Here is a 14469-nt window from a genome sequence, read left to right on the forward strand (position 1 = left end):
GTCGGCCCGTTCGCCGCCAGTGGTTGATTTGTTGCGTCAGTTTTACTTTGCTTGTCGTTGAACGCGTGGGTGGTCGCGGTCCATGTTCCGGGGTGGACAACAATATAGCGATTCCCTTTCTCGTTTTCAGTGGGATCGTTTTTGGGAGTTGGCGCCGGAGGCAGAACGGGAGGGTCTGCGCTGTCCACCGAAGCTATGGACTGTGGTTGACGTGCGGCGGAGCAGCTGATTGCCGGGTCGTTGACGCAGGTCACATGGACAGCTTATCGTACAGCTTGGGAGGATTGGCAGCGTTGGTTGAGGGTTTTGGGGGAAGAGTTGTCTGAAGACGAACAGGTTAATGCACTATTGGCTTGGTTGAGGAACGTAGCTCTTATGCCGTGGTCTGTGGCGAGAGTCAATCGATTTATGGTAGGGTTGGCATTCGGTTTCAAGTTTAGAGGGCTGCGGGATTTGACTAAAGTCTTTTTGGTGCGGCAGGCATTGAAAGGGTTCCAGAGGGGTAGGCAGGAGAAGGATAGGAGGCGTCCCATTACTTTTGAGTTGTTGTAAAGGATGGGGGCGGAATTAGGAAGTTTTTGTTTCGATGTTTATGAAATGCGGTTATTTCGCTGTGCATTTTCTTTTGCATTTTTTGGGGCATTCAGGTTGAGTGAATTGGTGTCCCCCAGCAAGGTGGTAAAAAGGGGTCTAGATGTGGGAGACGTAGATTTGGTAGACAGAGTGTTGCATATTTGGCTGCGATGGTCAAAAACTGATCAAGCAGGAAAAGGTAAAGTGTGTTTGGCGCAGGTGCTGGGTGCATTGATGTGTCCAGTACGTTGCTTTAAGGAATATGTGGAGTTGCGGCAAGGGGTTGGGGGACCACTTGTGTCACAGAGATGGGGCCTTCAGTTTAATGCGGTGTTAAAAGGAATCGTGGCGGCTTTGGGCTTAGTTGGAGGAGGATATTCGTCACATTCCTTTCGTATAGGGGCCGCAACGGAGGCGACACGGTTGGGTTTATTTGGAGAAGTTGTGAAGAGGATTGGGAGATGGGAGTCGAGAAGATTTCAATTATATGTTCGTCCGGAATTGGTGTAAGTGGCAGTGAATGTGAGGGTCATGTATATAAAAAAATTTTTTTGTTGTACAGTTGGACGGCTGATTTGTGGAATGATTTGTGGTTTTATTCCATTACAGGTCTCAGAGATCCAGCGTTGGTCTGGCTGATGGGCCATTCTTACGTTTATTGGGCTGCAGAGAGGGCAAAGGTTCGTCCTATGGGGAGGCAGTTGGGGTTTAGGAAAGAAGCAGTCGTAGTGCGTTGGCTAGGAGAGAGGGGAATGAAATGGGGCCAGGTGCTGCGGCAGGTGGACTCGTATGCCAGAATGGACAGGAGTCCAGATATTTTGGTACTGCACGTGGGAGGGAACGATTTAGGGAGTCGTCCGGCGCGAGAATTGCGCCGTGACATTCAGTACGATTTTTTGCGTTTACGTTGCCTGTTCCCTCAGATGACAGCGGTGTGGTCGGAGATTATCCCAAGAAAGAGTTGAAGGGGTGCCCGTTCCTTAGTAGGAATCAATAGGGCAAGGGTGAAGCTCAATAGGCATGTTTCAGCTTTTGTGGCGAGGAACGCAGGAGTCAGTGTTAGACATATCGATTTGGAGAAAGGGGAAGGTAACTATTGGGCTGGAGATGGTGTTCACCTTAATGATATCGGGATCGATATCTGGGTAGTTGGGATTCAAGAAGGTATAGAGAGGGCATTGGGTTTGTTGGGGACGGCGCAGGCTTAGGGGTAAGCTGTGCTTGCATTGGCGGGTGGGGGGGGGTCCTTGGAGTCGGTGGAAATTGTGTGTGGGAGGGAAAAGTGCTCACCTGCTTAGACTCCCTCCTTAGTATATTGTATGCTATCTGGTGCGGTTACTTGGTTGGTGGAGGGGGCAGTAGACTCCCTCCGGCTTAAGTAATGGGAGTGTTAGCCACCCAATGGGTGGTTAATGTTGCCCTTGAGCCTGGTTGTCCGGCTGTGGGGCTAAGTATTTTTTCAGAGTTGTATAGTTGCACCAGATTTTGTGGCTCCAAGGACCCTCCCCCGTAACTTGTTTTCTGAGTAATAATTTCAATGTTATTTATTGATTGTAATAAACTGGCTGCTGTGGCCAATTTATCCAAAGAAAGTTGCTGTGTCGTTATTGGGGAGGGGGCTACAGCATAGGTGGGTCTGCCCTTCCCAGGTCAAGTGACATGTCTTGCAGATCTGGCTTTCTCTTCAGTCAGCCTCTGTTCACACAGCTTCTGTTTCTTCTCCAGTTTGGCCATAAGCTCCTGTTGCTGACCAAGCTTCACAGAAGCATCTTCTACCTCTTGCTGAAGACTTACTTTAACCTTCTCAGGCGGCTGTCTTCTCTTCACACTGCTGCCTTGTAGTTTCTAATTCTCCTTGTATTTCTCTTTTCTGCTCTTTCACAGAATCCAAACACAAAGCACTCTTCTCCATTCTATCTTCCAGATCCACCACCTCCGCCTGAAGTGTTGCAATCTGCTCTGATAGGTTTCTCTTAGCTTCTGCATCCTTCTCTGCCTGCTTGAGGAGCACATCTTTCTCACCTTGCATAGTCTTCAGGTGTGCACTGAGACCAAGCCTCTGCTGCGTCTCTTCTTGCAGTAACTTCTGGAACTCTTCACTCTGAGCTTCCAGCTTCAGCTGCAGCCTGCTCACCTGCTCAGACAACGCTGTCTGCACACTGTCACCTTCAGTTATTTTTATTTGTAGCTCTTGAAGCTGCATCTCCACTGTATTTTTCTTGCATTCATATGCGCACTTGTCATCCAACAACCCCTTCACCTTTTGGGTCAGCTCAAGACACTCACTTTTCAATGTTTCTTTCACTTTTTCCATTTGCTTCAACAGCTTGGACAGTTTCCCCACAACTGCAGCATGACTCCGTTCCAGCTCCTGGATTTGGGCTCCATGTATTTCAGCTCTCTCATCCAAGCTCATCTGTAGCTGGGACACCAGTCTCTCATGCAGCGCTTCCTGGTTTTCTTTTTCACCCAGAAAGACTTTCAAGATCTCTGCTTGCTTCTCTGCCGTACTGCAAGCAGCTTTCTGTATTCCCAGCTCTTCCTTGAGCTGACTTACTTGGCACTCCAAGTCACCATTCTTCTTTGCTGACTGTGTCTTTAACTTCTTACAACCTTGTTCACACTTCTGGGTTTGTTCTCCCAACAAAACCCTGTGATCAGTTTCAGTCTCCATTAGCATCGCCATCTGCTTTATTAGGAGTTGCCTTTCCTCCAGCTGCACTTGCATCGTCTCTCTTGCAACAACTGCTTCAGCAATTCCTCCATACTGATAGAGGTTGTCTGCCTTTTCACTGGCGTCTTTCAGCTGGGAGCTTCACCGCTTGTGCCCGCATCCTCCACCATATGTGACAACACGGGGGTTACATATCACGCCAAACGGTCGCTTCCTTCTTTCCTTTCGCTTTATTCACATAACCTTAACCAATACAAACGGCTGGGTCTCCAGATAAATAATAAATGATTGAAAACAACAAAAGACTCTTATAGCTTTAACCCTTTACAGTCCATGGGCAAAGCAGGTAAATCCTCAGCTGAGGAGACCATATAAGTCCATAGGTTCTGCACAGACCTGTGGGTATCCAGAGCGCAGCTGGTCGTCAGTCTTTAGTGCCTTCAGTCTCTAGTCCAAGGGCAGGCGTATCCCCAGGGGTCCTGCTGGAAGCTTGCAGCGCCTTGTCCACAGCGCCTCTCTGCTCACACTGGAAGTCACCGAGTAACTGCAGCCTGTATCTCCCAGGCACACACACCTCTCCTAGGTGTTGAGGTGAGGGGCGTCTCCCTGTCCACCTCTGGCCTTCTCAGCCTGACACTGGGCCTAGCAGCCCCAGCTCCACTGAGCTGTCACACTGGGCCTGGCAGCCCTGCACTCTCTCTGGCTCTCTGAGCCAGACACTGACTCTTCCTGCAAGGGGAACAACCCTGTTTTATAGCACTGACCACACCTGTGGGTGTTTTCCCTCTTGTTTCAGGCATCAGACTGATTGTCTGTTGCCCCCTACAGGCCATCTTCTGTAGCACATCCCTACAAGGGGTATTCCGGGTCTTTTTATCTGATTTGTGGGATAGGTCATGAGTAGTTGATAGATGGGGGTCGCACATCAGGATCTGTCCCGCAGTCATCAGTGATCAGAGGAAGAAATCGGAGTGTCGGCTTCAGTGCCATTGAAATGTGCCCCATATCTCAGGAGGTGACCCGCTGACCACAGTCCGACCACTGATGATGATGATGACACTGACAGGTCATCCTTACACAGATCGCAGTCAAAAGACCATCCAGCACTTTATCTCATACCGGGGTCCCATAGTGAAATAACAACTTGAATAGGAAGACATGGATGTGCTACATGATGGTATGGTGTGCGGCCCCCGGGGGCCCCATGGATGTACTACATGACGGTATTGTGCACAGCCTCTGGGGGCCCCCCTAGATGTGCTATACGATGGCATGGTATACGGCCCCTCAATGCGCTACAGAATGGCATTGCATACGGACCCCTGGGGGCCCCGGAACTTGGATTTTGATTTTCTGTTGTGGCTTCTGTAATAGAGAGCAAAAGCCAAGTGTAAAGCTGAAGAGCACCGTGTGAGGAGCAGAAGTCTCTCTAAGGGCCACAGGACCACCATGATCATGTGACGGCATCAGCCTACCTTGAGTGCAGAGACTGTTCGGTGAGCTCGGAGGAGTCTGTCGGTGGTGCCGAGTCTAGAGGAGAGATCAACCAAGCTGCGCATTCTCATATTTTAGTTAACTGTCGACTTGTGCAGCGGCGCCCCCTAGCTCCAGCCCACGGAGACCCTAAACAGAAAGAAACCCATCTGTCCGTGGACACCAAGCTGCCCTCCCCTATCTGCAAAAGAGTCCAGACCCCACTGATTCCTCTTATCAGTGATGTCATCAGCAGATGGTGGGGCTGTGACTACCTCTCATTATATTAGTGATGTCATCAGCAGGGGGTGGGGCTATGACTACCTCTCATTATATTAGTGATGCCACCAGCAGGGGGTGGGGCGGTGACTACCTCTCATATCAGTGATGTCATCAGCAGGGGGTGGGGCTATGACTACCTCTCATTATATTAGTGATGCCACCAGCAGGGGGTGGGGCTATGACTACCTCTCATTATATTAGTGATGCCACCAGCAGGGGGTGGGGCGGTGACTACCTCTCATATCAGTGATGTCATCAGCAGAGGGTGGGGCTATGACAACCTCTCATTATATTAGTGATGTCACCAGCAGGGGGTGGTGCGGTGACTACCTCTCATTATATCAGTGATGTCATCAGTAGGGGGCAGGGCTGCAACTACCTCATGTCAATGATGTCATCAGCATGCGGCAGGGCTGGGAGTACATCTCATGATATCAGTGATGTAATTACTACTGAGGCAGGTATAATACATCGGCAGCGGCGCTCACCTGGCGGGTTGTAGGCGGGGTCAGGGTCAGAGAACAGGTTGGTACCGGTATCATTGGGTCTCCCTTTCATCCTGTAATAGAGGACATGGAAAGTGATCGTCTACCTGCCCCGTGTGCCCCCACCCCCCTCACTAGGCTGCCCTCTGCTGCTGAAGAGCAAGCATTACATGGGAAATGCCAACAGTCAGAAAGGAGGATTAACCTCCTGCAGCGCCCCCCTCAGACCGCCACATCCTGGAAGGTTGGTGAGAGGAGCGGAGCATGCTGGGAAGAGCCAACAGCCTTACAACAGGGACAAAGAAGATGAGAAAAGTTGATGCTCAGGATTAGATACACGCAGACTGTATCACACAGGATAGAATTAGATACACGGCTCAGCAGACAGTATCACACAGGATGGGATTAGATACACGGCTCAGCAGACAGTATCACACAGGATAGGATTAGATACACAGCTCAGCAGACAGTATCACACAGGATAGAATTAGATACACGGCTCAGCAGACGGTATCACACAGCATAGGATTAGATACACGGCTCAGCAGACAGTATCACACAGCATAGGATTAGACACATGGCTCAGCAGACAGTATCACACAGGATAGGATTAGATACACGGCTCAGCAGACAGTATCACACAGGATGGGATTAGATACACGGCTCAGCAGACAGTATCACACAGGATAGGATTAGATACACAGCTCAGCAGACAGTATCACACAGGATAGAATTAGATACACGGCTCAGCAGACAGTATCACACAGGAGAGGATTAGATACACGGCTCAGCAGACAGCATCACACAGGATAGGATTAGATACACGGAGCAGCAGACAGTATCACACAGCATAGGATTAGATACACATCTTAGCAGGCAGTATCACACATGATGGGATTAGATACACGGCTCAGCACACAGTATCACACAGGATGGGATTAGATACACGGCTCAGCAGACAGTATCACACAGGATAGGATTAGATACACGGCTCAGCAAACAGTATCACACAGGATGGGATTAGATACACGGCTCAGCAGACGGTATAACACAGGATAGGATTAGATACACGGCTCAGCAGACAGTATCACACAGGATAGGATTAGATACACGGAGCAGCAGACAGTATCACACAGGATAGGATTAGATACACAGCTCAGCAGACAGTATCACACAGGATAGGATTAGATACACCGCTCAGAAGACAGTATCACACAGGATAGGATTAGATACACGGCTCAGAAGACAGTATCACACAGGACAGGATTAGATACACGGCTCAGCAGACAGTATCACACAGGATGGGATTAGATACACAGCTCAGCAGACAGTATCACACAGGATAGGATTAGATACACGGCTCAGCAGGCAGTATGATACAGAATAGGATTAGATACACGGCTCAGAAGACAGTATCACACAGGATAGGATTAGATACACGGCTCAGCAGACAGTATCACACAGGATAGGATTAGATACACGGCTCAGCAGACAGTATGATACAGGATAGGATTAGATACATGGCTCAGCAGACAGTATCACACAGGAGAGGATTAGATACACGGCTCAGAAGACAGTATCACACAGGATAGGATTAGATACACAGCTCAGCAGACAGTATCACACAGGATAGGATTAGATACACGGCGCAGCAGACAGTATCACACAGAATAGGATTAGATACACGGCTCAGCAGACAGTATCACACATGATGGGATTAGATACACGGCTCAGCAGACAGTATCACACAGCATAGGATTAGATACACGGCTCAGCAAATAGTATCACATAGGATAGGATTAGATACACGGCTCAGCAGACAGTATCACACATGATGGGATTAGATACACGGCTCAGCAGACAGTATCACACAGTTTAGGATTAGACACACAGCTCCGCACAGTATCACACAGGAGAGGATTAGATACACGGCTCTGCACAGTATCACACAGGAGAGGATTAGATACATGGCTCAGCAGACAGTATTACACAGGAGAGGATTAGATACACGGCTCAGCAGACAGTATCACACAGGATAGGATTAGATACACGGCTCTGCAGACGGTATCACACATTAGATACACCATAGGTGGCCGCTGGTGGTACTCACAGTGGGTAGGAGAGGAGCGGGGGCAGGAGGCCGAGGAGGATGCCGGGTACGATGGTGCAGAGCTTCATGCTGGGCTGCGGTTCTGGCCGCTCGCTCCGCTGACCCGCTATATATACGCCATCTGATTACACAACCTCTTGCTGGCAGCAGGTGTGACGCCCTCGGAGCCAAGTTACCTGCCAGCTTCCTGGTGCACCCTAAGCCTTGGCATACAGTATCTCCAAAAGGAAAGCGGAGCCGGCAGCTCTCTACAAAGGATACGCTTTTCTTCATTAAATAAACTCTGCATTACATATCCCACATAAAGAGAGGAGGGTGGAGGAGGCTGGCGGAGGCTGGAGGAGGCTGGCGGTGGCTGGTGGAGGCTGGCGGAGGGTGGAGGAGGCTGGCGGAGGGTGGAGGAGGCTGGCGGAGGCTGGAGGAGGGTGGCGGAGGCTGGAGGAGGCTGGAGGAGGGTGGCGGAGGCTGGAGGAGGGTGGTGGTGGCTGGTGGAGGCTGGCGGAGGGTGGAGGAGGCTGGCGGAGACTGGCAGAGGCTGGAGGAGGCTGGTGGTGGCTGGTGGAGGGTGGAGGAGGGTGGCGGAGGCTGGCAGAGGCTGGAGGAGGCTGGTGGTGGCTGGTGGAGGGTGGCGGAGGCTGGCAGAGGCTGGAGGAGGCTGGTGGTGGCTGGTGGAGGGTGGAGGAGGGTAACGGAGGCTGGCGGAGACTGGCAGAGGCTGGAGGAGGGTGGTGCCGGTTGGCAAAGGCTGGAGGAGGGTGGTGCCAGTTGGCAGAGGCTGAAGGAGGCTGTAGGAGCATGGCGGCAGTTGGCGGAGGCTGCTGAAGGCTGGAGTAGGCTGGAGGTGGCTGGCAGAGGCTGGAGGAGGGTGGCGGAGGCTGGCAGAGGCTGGAGGAGGGTGGCGGGGGCTGGAGGAGGGTGGCGGGGGCTGGAGGAGGCTGGCGGAGGCTGGAGAAGGCTGGAGGTGGCTGGCTGAGGCTGGCAGAGGCTGGAGGATGCTGGCGGAGGCTGGCAGAGGCTGGCAGAGGCTGGAGGAGGCTGGAGGAGGGTGGCGGAGGCTGGAGGAGGGTGGTGGCGGTTAGCAGAGGCTGGAGGAGGCTGCAGGAGGATGTCGGCAGTTGGCAGAGGCTGGAGGAGGGTGGCAGAGGCTGGAGGAGGCTGGCTGAGGCTGGAGAAGGCTGGAGGTGGCTGGCTGAGGCTGGCAGAGGCTGAAGGATGCTGGCGGAGGCTGGCAGAGGCTGGAGGAGGCTGGAGGAGGGTGGCGGAGGCTGGAGGAGGCTGGCGGGGGCTGGAGGAGGGTGGTGGCGGTTGTTAGCAGAGGCTGGAGGAGGCTGCAGGAGGATGTCGGCGGTTGGCGGAGGCTGGAGGAGGGTGGCAGAGGCTGGCAGAGGCTGGCTGAGGCTGGAGGAGGGTGGAGGAGGGTGGCGGAGGCTGGCAGAGGCTGGAGGAGGCTGGTGGTGGCTGGTGGTGGCTGGTGGAGGGTGGCGGAGGCTGGCAGAGGCTGGAGGAGGCTGGTGGTGGGTGGAGGAGGGTGGAGGAGGGTGGAGGAGGGTGGCGGAGGCTGGCGGAGGCTGGCGGAGACTGGCAGAGGCTGGAGGAGGGTGGTGCCGGTTGGCAAAGGCTGGAGGAGGGTGGCGAAGGCTGGAGGAGGGTGGTGGCGGTTGGCAGAGGCTGAAGGAGGCTGCAGGAGGATGGCGGCGGTTGGCGGAGGCTGCTGAAGGCTGGAGTAGGCTGGAGGTGGCTGGCGGAGGCTGGCAGAGGCTGAAGGAGGGTGGCGGAGGCTGGCAGAGGCTGGAGGAGGGTGGCTGAGGCTGGAGGAGTGTGGCGGAGGCTGGAGGCGGCTGGCGGGGGCTGGAGGAGGCTGGCGGGGGCTGGCAGAGGCTGGAGGAGGCTGGCGGGGGCTGGAGGAGGGTGGTGGCGGTTAGCAGAGGCTGGAGGAGGCTGCAGGAGGATGTCGGCGGTTGGCGGAGGCTGGAGGAGGGTGGCGGAGGCTGGCAGAGGCTGGAGGAGGCTGGCTGAGGCTGGAGGAGGGTGGAGGAGGGTGGCGGAGGCTGGCAGAGGCTGGAGGAGGCTGGTGGTGGCTGGTGGAGGGTGGAGGAGGGTGGCGGAGACTGGCAGAGGCTGGAGGAGGGTGGTGCCGGTTGGCAAAGGCTGGAGGAGGGTGGCGAAGGCTGGAGGAGGGTGGTGGCAGCTGGCAGAGGCTGGAGGAGGCTGCAGGAGGATGGCGGCGGTTGGCGGAGGCTGCTGGAGGCTGGAGTAGGCTGGAGGTGGCTGGCGGAGGCTGGCAGAGGCTGGAGGCTGGCAGAGGCTGGAGGAGGGTGGCGGAGGGTGGCGGAGGCTGGAGGAGGGTGGCGGAGGCTGGAGGAGAGCAGCGGAGGCTGAAGGAGGCTGGCGGGGGCTGGAGGAGGGTGGTGGAGGCTGGCGGAGGCTGGAGAAGGCTGGAGGTGGCTGGCTGAGGCTGGCAGAGGCTGGAGGATGCTGGCGGAGGCTGGCAGAGGCTGGAGGAGGCTGGAGGAGGGTGGCGGAGGCTGGAGGAGGCTGGCGGGGGCTGGAGAAGGGTGGTGGCGGTTAGCAGAGGCTGGAGGAGGCTGCAGGAGGATGTCGGCGGTTGGCGGAGGCTGGAGGAGGGTGGCGGAGGCTGGCAGAGGCTGGAGGAGGGTGGAGGAGGGTGGCGGAGGCTGGCAGAGGCTGGAGGAGGCTGGTGGTTGCTGGTGGAGGGTGGAGGAGGGTGGCGGAGGCTGGCGGAGACTGGCAGAGGCTGGAGGAGGGTGGTGCCGGTTGGCAAAGGCTGGAGGAGGGTGGCGAAGGCTGGAGGAGGGTGGTGGCAGTTGGCAGAGGCTGGAGGAGGCTGCAGGAGGATGGCGGCGGTTGGCGGAGGCTGCTGGAGGCTGGAGTAGGCTGGAGGTGGCTGGCGGAGGCTGGCAGAGGCTGGAGGCTGGCAGAGGCTGGAGGAGGGTGGCGGAGGCTGGAGGAGGGTGGCTGAGGCTGGAGGAGGCTGGCGGGGGCTGGAGGAGGGTGGTGGAGGCTGGCGGAGGCTGGAGAAGGCTGGAGGTCGCTGGCTGAGGCTGGCAGAGGCTGGAGGATGCTGGCGGAGGCTGGCAGAGGCTGGCAGAGGCTGGCAGAGGCTGGAGGAGGCTGGAGGAGGGTGGCGGAGGCTGGCGGGGGCTGGAGGAGGGTGGTGGCGGTTAGCAGAGGCTGGAGGAGGCTGCAGGAGGATGTCGGCGGTTGGAGGAGGGTGGCGGAGGCTGGCAGAGGCTGGAGGAGGCTGGCTGAGGCTGGAGGAGGGTGGCGGAGGCTGGCAGAGGCTGGTGGTGGCTGGTGGAGGGTGGAGGAGGGTGGCGGAGGCTGGCGGAGACTGGCAGAGGCTGGAGGAGGGTGGTGCCGGTTGGCAAAGGCTGGAGGAGGGTGGCGAAGGCTGGAGGAGGGTGGTGGCGGTTGGAAGAGGCTGGAGGAGGCTGCAGGAGGATGGCGGCGGTTGGCGGAGGCTGGAGTAGGCTGGAGGTGGCTGGCGGAGGCTGGCAGAGGCTGGAGGCTGGCAGAGGCTGGAGGAGGGTGGCGGAGGCTGGAGGAGGCTGGCGGGGGCTGGAGGAGGCTGGCGGGGGCTGGAGGAGGGTGGTGGAGGCTGGCGGAGGCTGGAGAAGGCTGGAGGTGGCTGGCTGAGGCTTGCAGAGGCTGGAGGATGCTGGCGGAGGCTAGCAGAGGCTGGCAGAGGCTGGAGGAGGGTGGCGGAGGCTGGCGGAGGCTTGCGGCGGCTGGAGGAGGCGCTTCACCGGGGCATGCTGCATGTGACAGAACCTTCTGGAGTGTCCATTGTGGAGGGTTGTTAACAGGATCTTGGAGAAAGCTCACCGAGGTCTTTACACCTCTTCCCAATATCCTGTTTAGGGACTCCTCTTGTTGTCGGACAGGGAGGTGATGACAGAACAGATCTCTTCTTTTATGACAATCTCTGCTGTAGGAGAACACAATCTTATCACGATTTCCTTTTCTCCTTAATGTCACATCTTCATGATTGAGACAACCCGCGGCGTTGGGCGCCCGAAGATGGAGCTTTCTGGAGGGGTTCGCCTTTATGTTCTGTTCTTTCTGGAGGGGTTCACCTTTATGTTCTGTTCTTTCTGGAGAGGTTCGCCTTTATGTTCTTTTCTTTCTGCAGAGGTTCGCCTTTATGTTCTGTTCTTTCTGTAGGGGTTCGCCTTTATGTTCTGTTCTTTCTGGACAGGTTCGCCTTTATGTTCTGTTCTTTCTGGAGAGGTTCGCCTTTTTGTTCTGTTCTTTCTGGAGAGATTCACCTTTATGTTCTGTTCTTTCTGGAGAAGTTCGCCTTACGTTCTGTTCTTTCTGGAGGGGTTCGCCTTTTTGTTCTGTTCTTTCTGGAGAGATTCACCTTTATGTTCTGTTCTTTCTGGAGGGGTTCGCCTCTATGTTCTGTTCTTTCTGGAGGGGTTCGCCTTTATGTTCTGTTCTTTCTGTTCACCTTTATGCTCTATTCCTTCTGGTGGGGTTCGCCTTACGTTCTGTTCTTTCTGTAGGGGTTCGCCTTTATGTTCTGTTCTTTCTGGAGAGGTTCGCCTTTATGTTCTGTTCTTTCTGGAGGTGTTCGCCTTTATGTTCTGTTCTTTCTGGAGAGGTTTGCCTTTATGTTCTGTTCTTTCTGCAGAGGTTCGCCTTTATGTTCTGTTCTTTCTGGAGAGGTTCGCCTTTATGTTCTGTTCTTTCTGGAGGGGTTCACCTTTATGTTCTGTTCTTTCTGGAGAGGTTCGCCTTTATGTTCTGTTCTTTCTGGAAAGGTTCGCCTTTATGTTCTGTTCTTTCTGGAGGGGTTTGCCTTACGTTCTGTTCTTTCTGGAGGGGTTCGCATTTATGTTCTGTTCTTTCTGGAGAGGTTCGCCTTTATGTTCTGTTCTTTCTAGAGAGGTTCGCCTTTATGTTCTGTTCTTTCTGGAGGGGGTACGCCTTTATGTTCTGTTCTTTCTGGAGAGGTTCGCCTTTATGTTCTGTTCTTTCTGGAGAGGTTCGCCTTTATGTTCTGTTCTTTCTGGAGAGGTTCACCTTTATGTTTTGTTCTTTCTGGAGAGGTTCGCCTTTATGTTCTGTTCTTTCTGGAGAGGTTCGCCTTTATGTTCTGCTCTTTCTGGAGGGGTTCGCCTCTATGTTCTGTTCTTTCTGGAGGGGGTTTGCCTTTATGTTCTGTTCTTTCTGGAGGGGGTTGCCTTACGTTCTGTTCTTTCTGGAGGGGTTCGCCTCTATGTTCTGTTCTTTCTGGAGGGGTTCGCCTTTATGTTCTTTTCTTTCTGGAGGGGTTCGCCTTTATGTTCTGTTCTTTCTGGAGGGGTTCGCCTTTATGTTCTTTTCTTTCTGGAGGGGTTCGCCTTTATGTTCTTTTCTTTCTGGAGGGGTTCGCCTTTATGTTCTGTTCTTTCTGGAGGGGTTCGCCTTTATGTTCTTTTCTTTCTGGAGGGGTTCGCCTTTATGTTCTGTTCTTTCTGGAGGGGTTCGCCTCTATGTTCTGTTCTTTCTGGAGGGGTTCGCCCTTATGTTCTGTTCTTTCTGGAGGGGTTCGCCCTTATGTTCTGTTCTTTCTGGAGGGGTTCGCCTTTATGTTCTGTTCTTTCTGGAGGGGTTCGCCCTTATGTTCTGTTCTTTCTGGAGGGGTTCGCCCTTATGTTCTGTTCTTTCTGGAGGGGTTCGCCTTTATGTTCTATTTCTTCTGGAGGGTTTTGCCTTACGTTCTGTTCTTTCTGGAGGGGTTCGCCTCTATGTTCTGTTCTTTCTGGAGGGGTTCGCCTTTATGTTCTGTTGCTCTGTTCCATCCTTGTTCTGTATGGCACGCTCTGTAGCCGTACCATTTCTCCGTACGGTATAGCGTTTTCCATGCTTGGTGTGGGCACTTCCAGCGGGTTTGTTGTAGAGACGTGTATCTATATATTACCCCTCAAGGTCAGATCCACATGCCAGACCTCGTCCTCATTCGGGGCCACAGTGAAGTTGGGGTTGAACTCATTATTGTTGATGTAGTCAGAAGAATCTCTCATCCTTTTATTGTTCTCCTCCTTCATATCTGCATCGTCCCAGATAACGGCGATGTCCTCCATACAGCGCACACCGCACGGCCATCATATCATCGTCCCAGATAACGCCGATGTCCTCCATACAGCGCACACCGCACCGCACGGCCATCATATATCGCATCGTCCCAGATAACGGCGATGTCCTCCATACAGCGCACACCGCACGGCCATCATATATCGCATCGTCCCAGATAACAGCGATGTCCTCCATACAGCGCACACCGCACGGCCATCATATCATCGTCCCAGATAACGGTGATGTCCTCCATACAGCGCACACCGCACGGCCATCATATCATCGTCCCAGATAACAGCGATGTCCTCCATACAGCGCACACCGCACGGCCATCATATATCGCATCGTCCCAGATAACGGCATGTCCTCCATACAGCGCACACCACACGGCCATCATATATCGCATCGTCCCAGATAACGGCATGTCCTCCATACAGCGCACACCACACGGCCATCATATATCGCATCGTCCCAGATAACGGCATGTCCTCCATACACCGCACCGCACGGCCATCATATCATCGTCCCAGATAACAGCCATGTCCTCCATACAGCGCACACCGCACGGCCATCATATCATCGTCCCAGATAACGGCGATGTCCTCCATACAGCGCACACCGCACGGCCACCATATCATCGTCCCAGATAACGGCGATGTCCTCCATACAGCGCACACCGCACCGCACGGCCATCATATCATCGTCCCAGATAACGGCATGTCCTCCATACAGCGCACACCGCACGGCCATCATATCATCGTCCCAGATAACGGCGATGTCCTCCATAC

The 14469-nt window shown here is 54.4% G+C and overlaps 1 protein-coding gene across 1 annotated transcript in view; it reads right to left on the reverse strand.

Moving 5' to 3' along the window:
• The window catches only part of LOC136591953 (hemopexin-like), a 46306-nt gene extending 38616 nt beyond the window's left edge, over positions 1-7690 (reverse strand). The window contains exons 1-2 of the mRNA XM_066588561.1: positions 7598-7690; positions 5491-5561 (exon numbers count right to left, since the gene is read on the reverse strand). Coding sequence (XP_066444658.1) covers positions 5491-5561; positions 7598-7665 — 139 coding nt within the window. The 5' untranslated portion in view covers positions 7666-7690. The remainder of the gene's footprint in view (positions 1-5490; positions 5562-7597) is intronic.
• Between the last annotated feature and the right edge of the window lie 6779 nt (positions 7691-14469).

Source organism: Eleutherodactylus coqui, chromosome 1 (assembly GCF_035609145.1).
Source record: "Eleutherodactylus coqui strain aEleCoq1 chromosome 1, aEleCoq1.hap1, whole genome shotgun sequence".
Classification (NCBI taxonomy): Eukaryota; Metazoa; Chordata; class Amphibia; order Anura; family Eleutherodactylidae; genus Eleutherodactylus; species Eleutherodactylus coqui.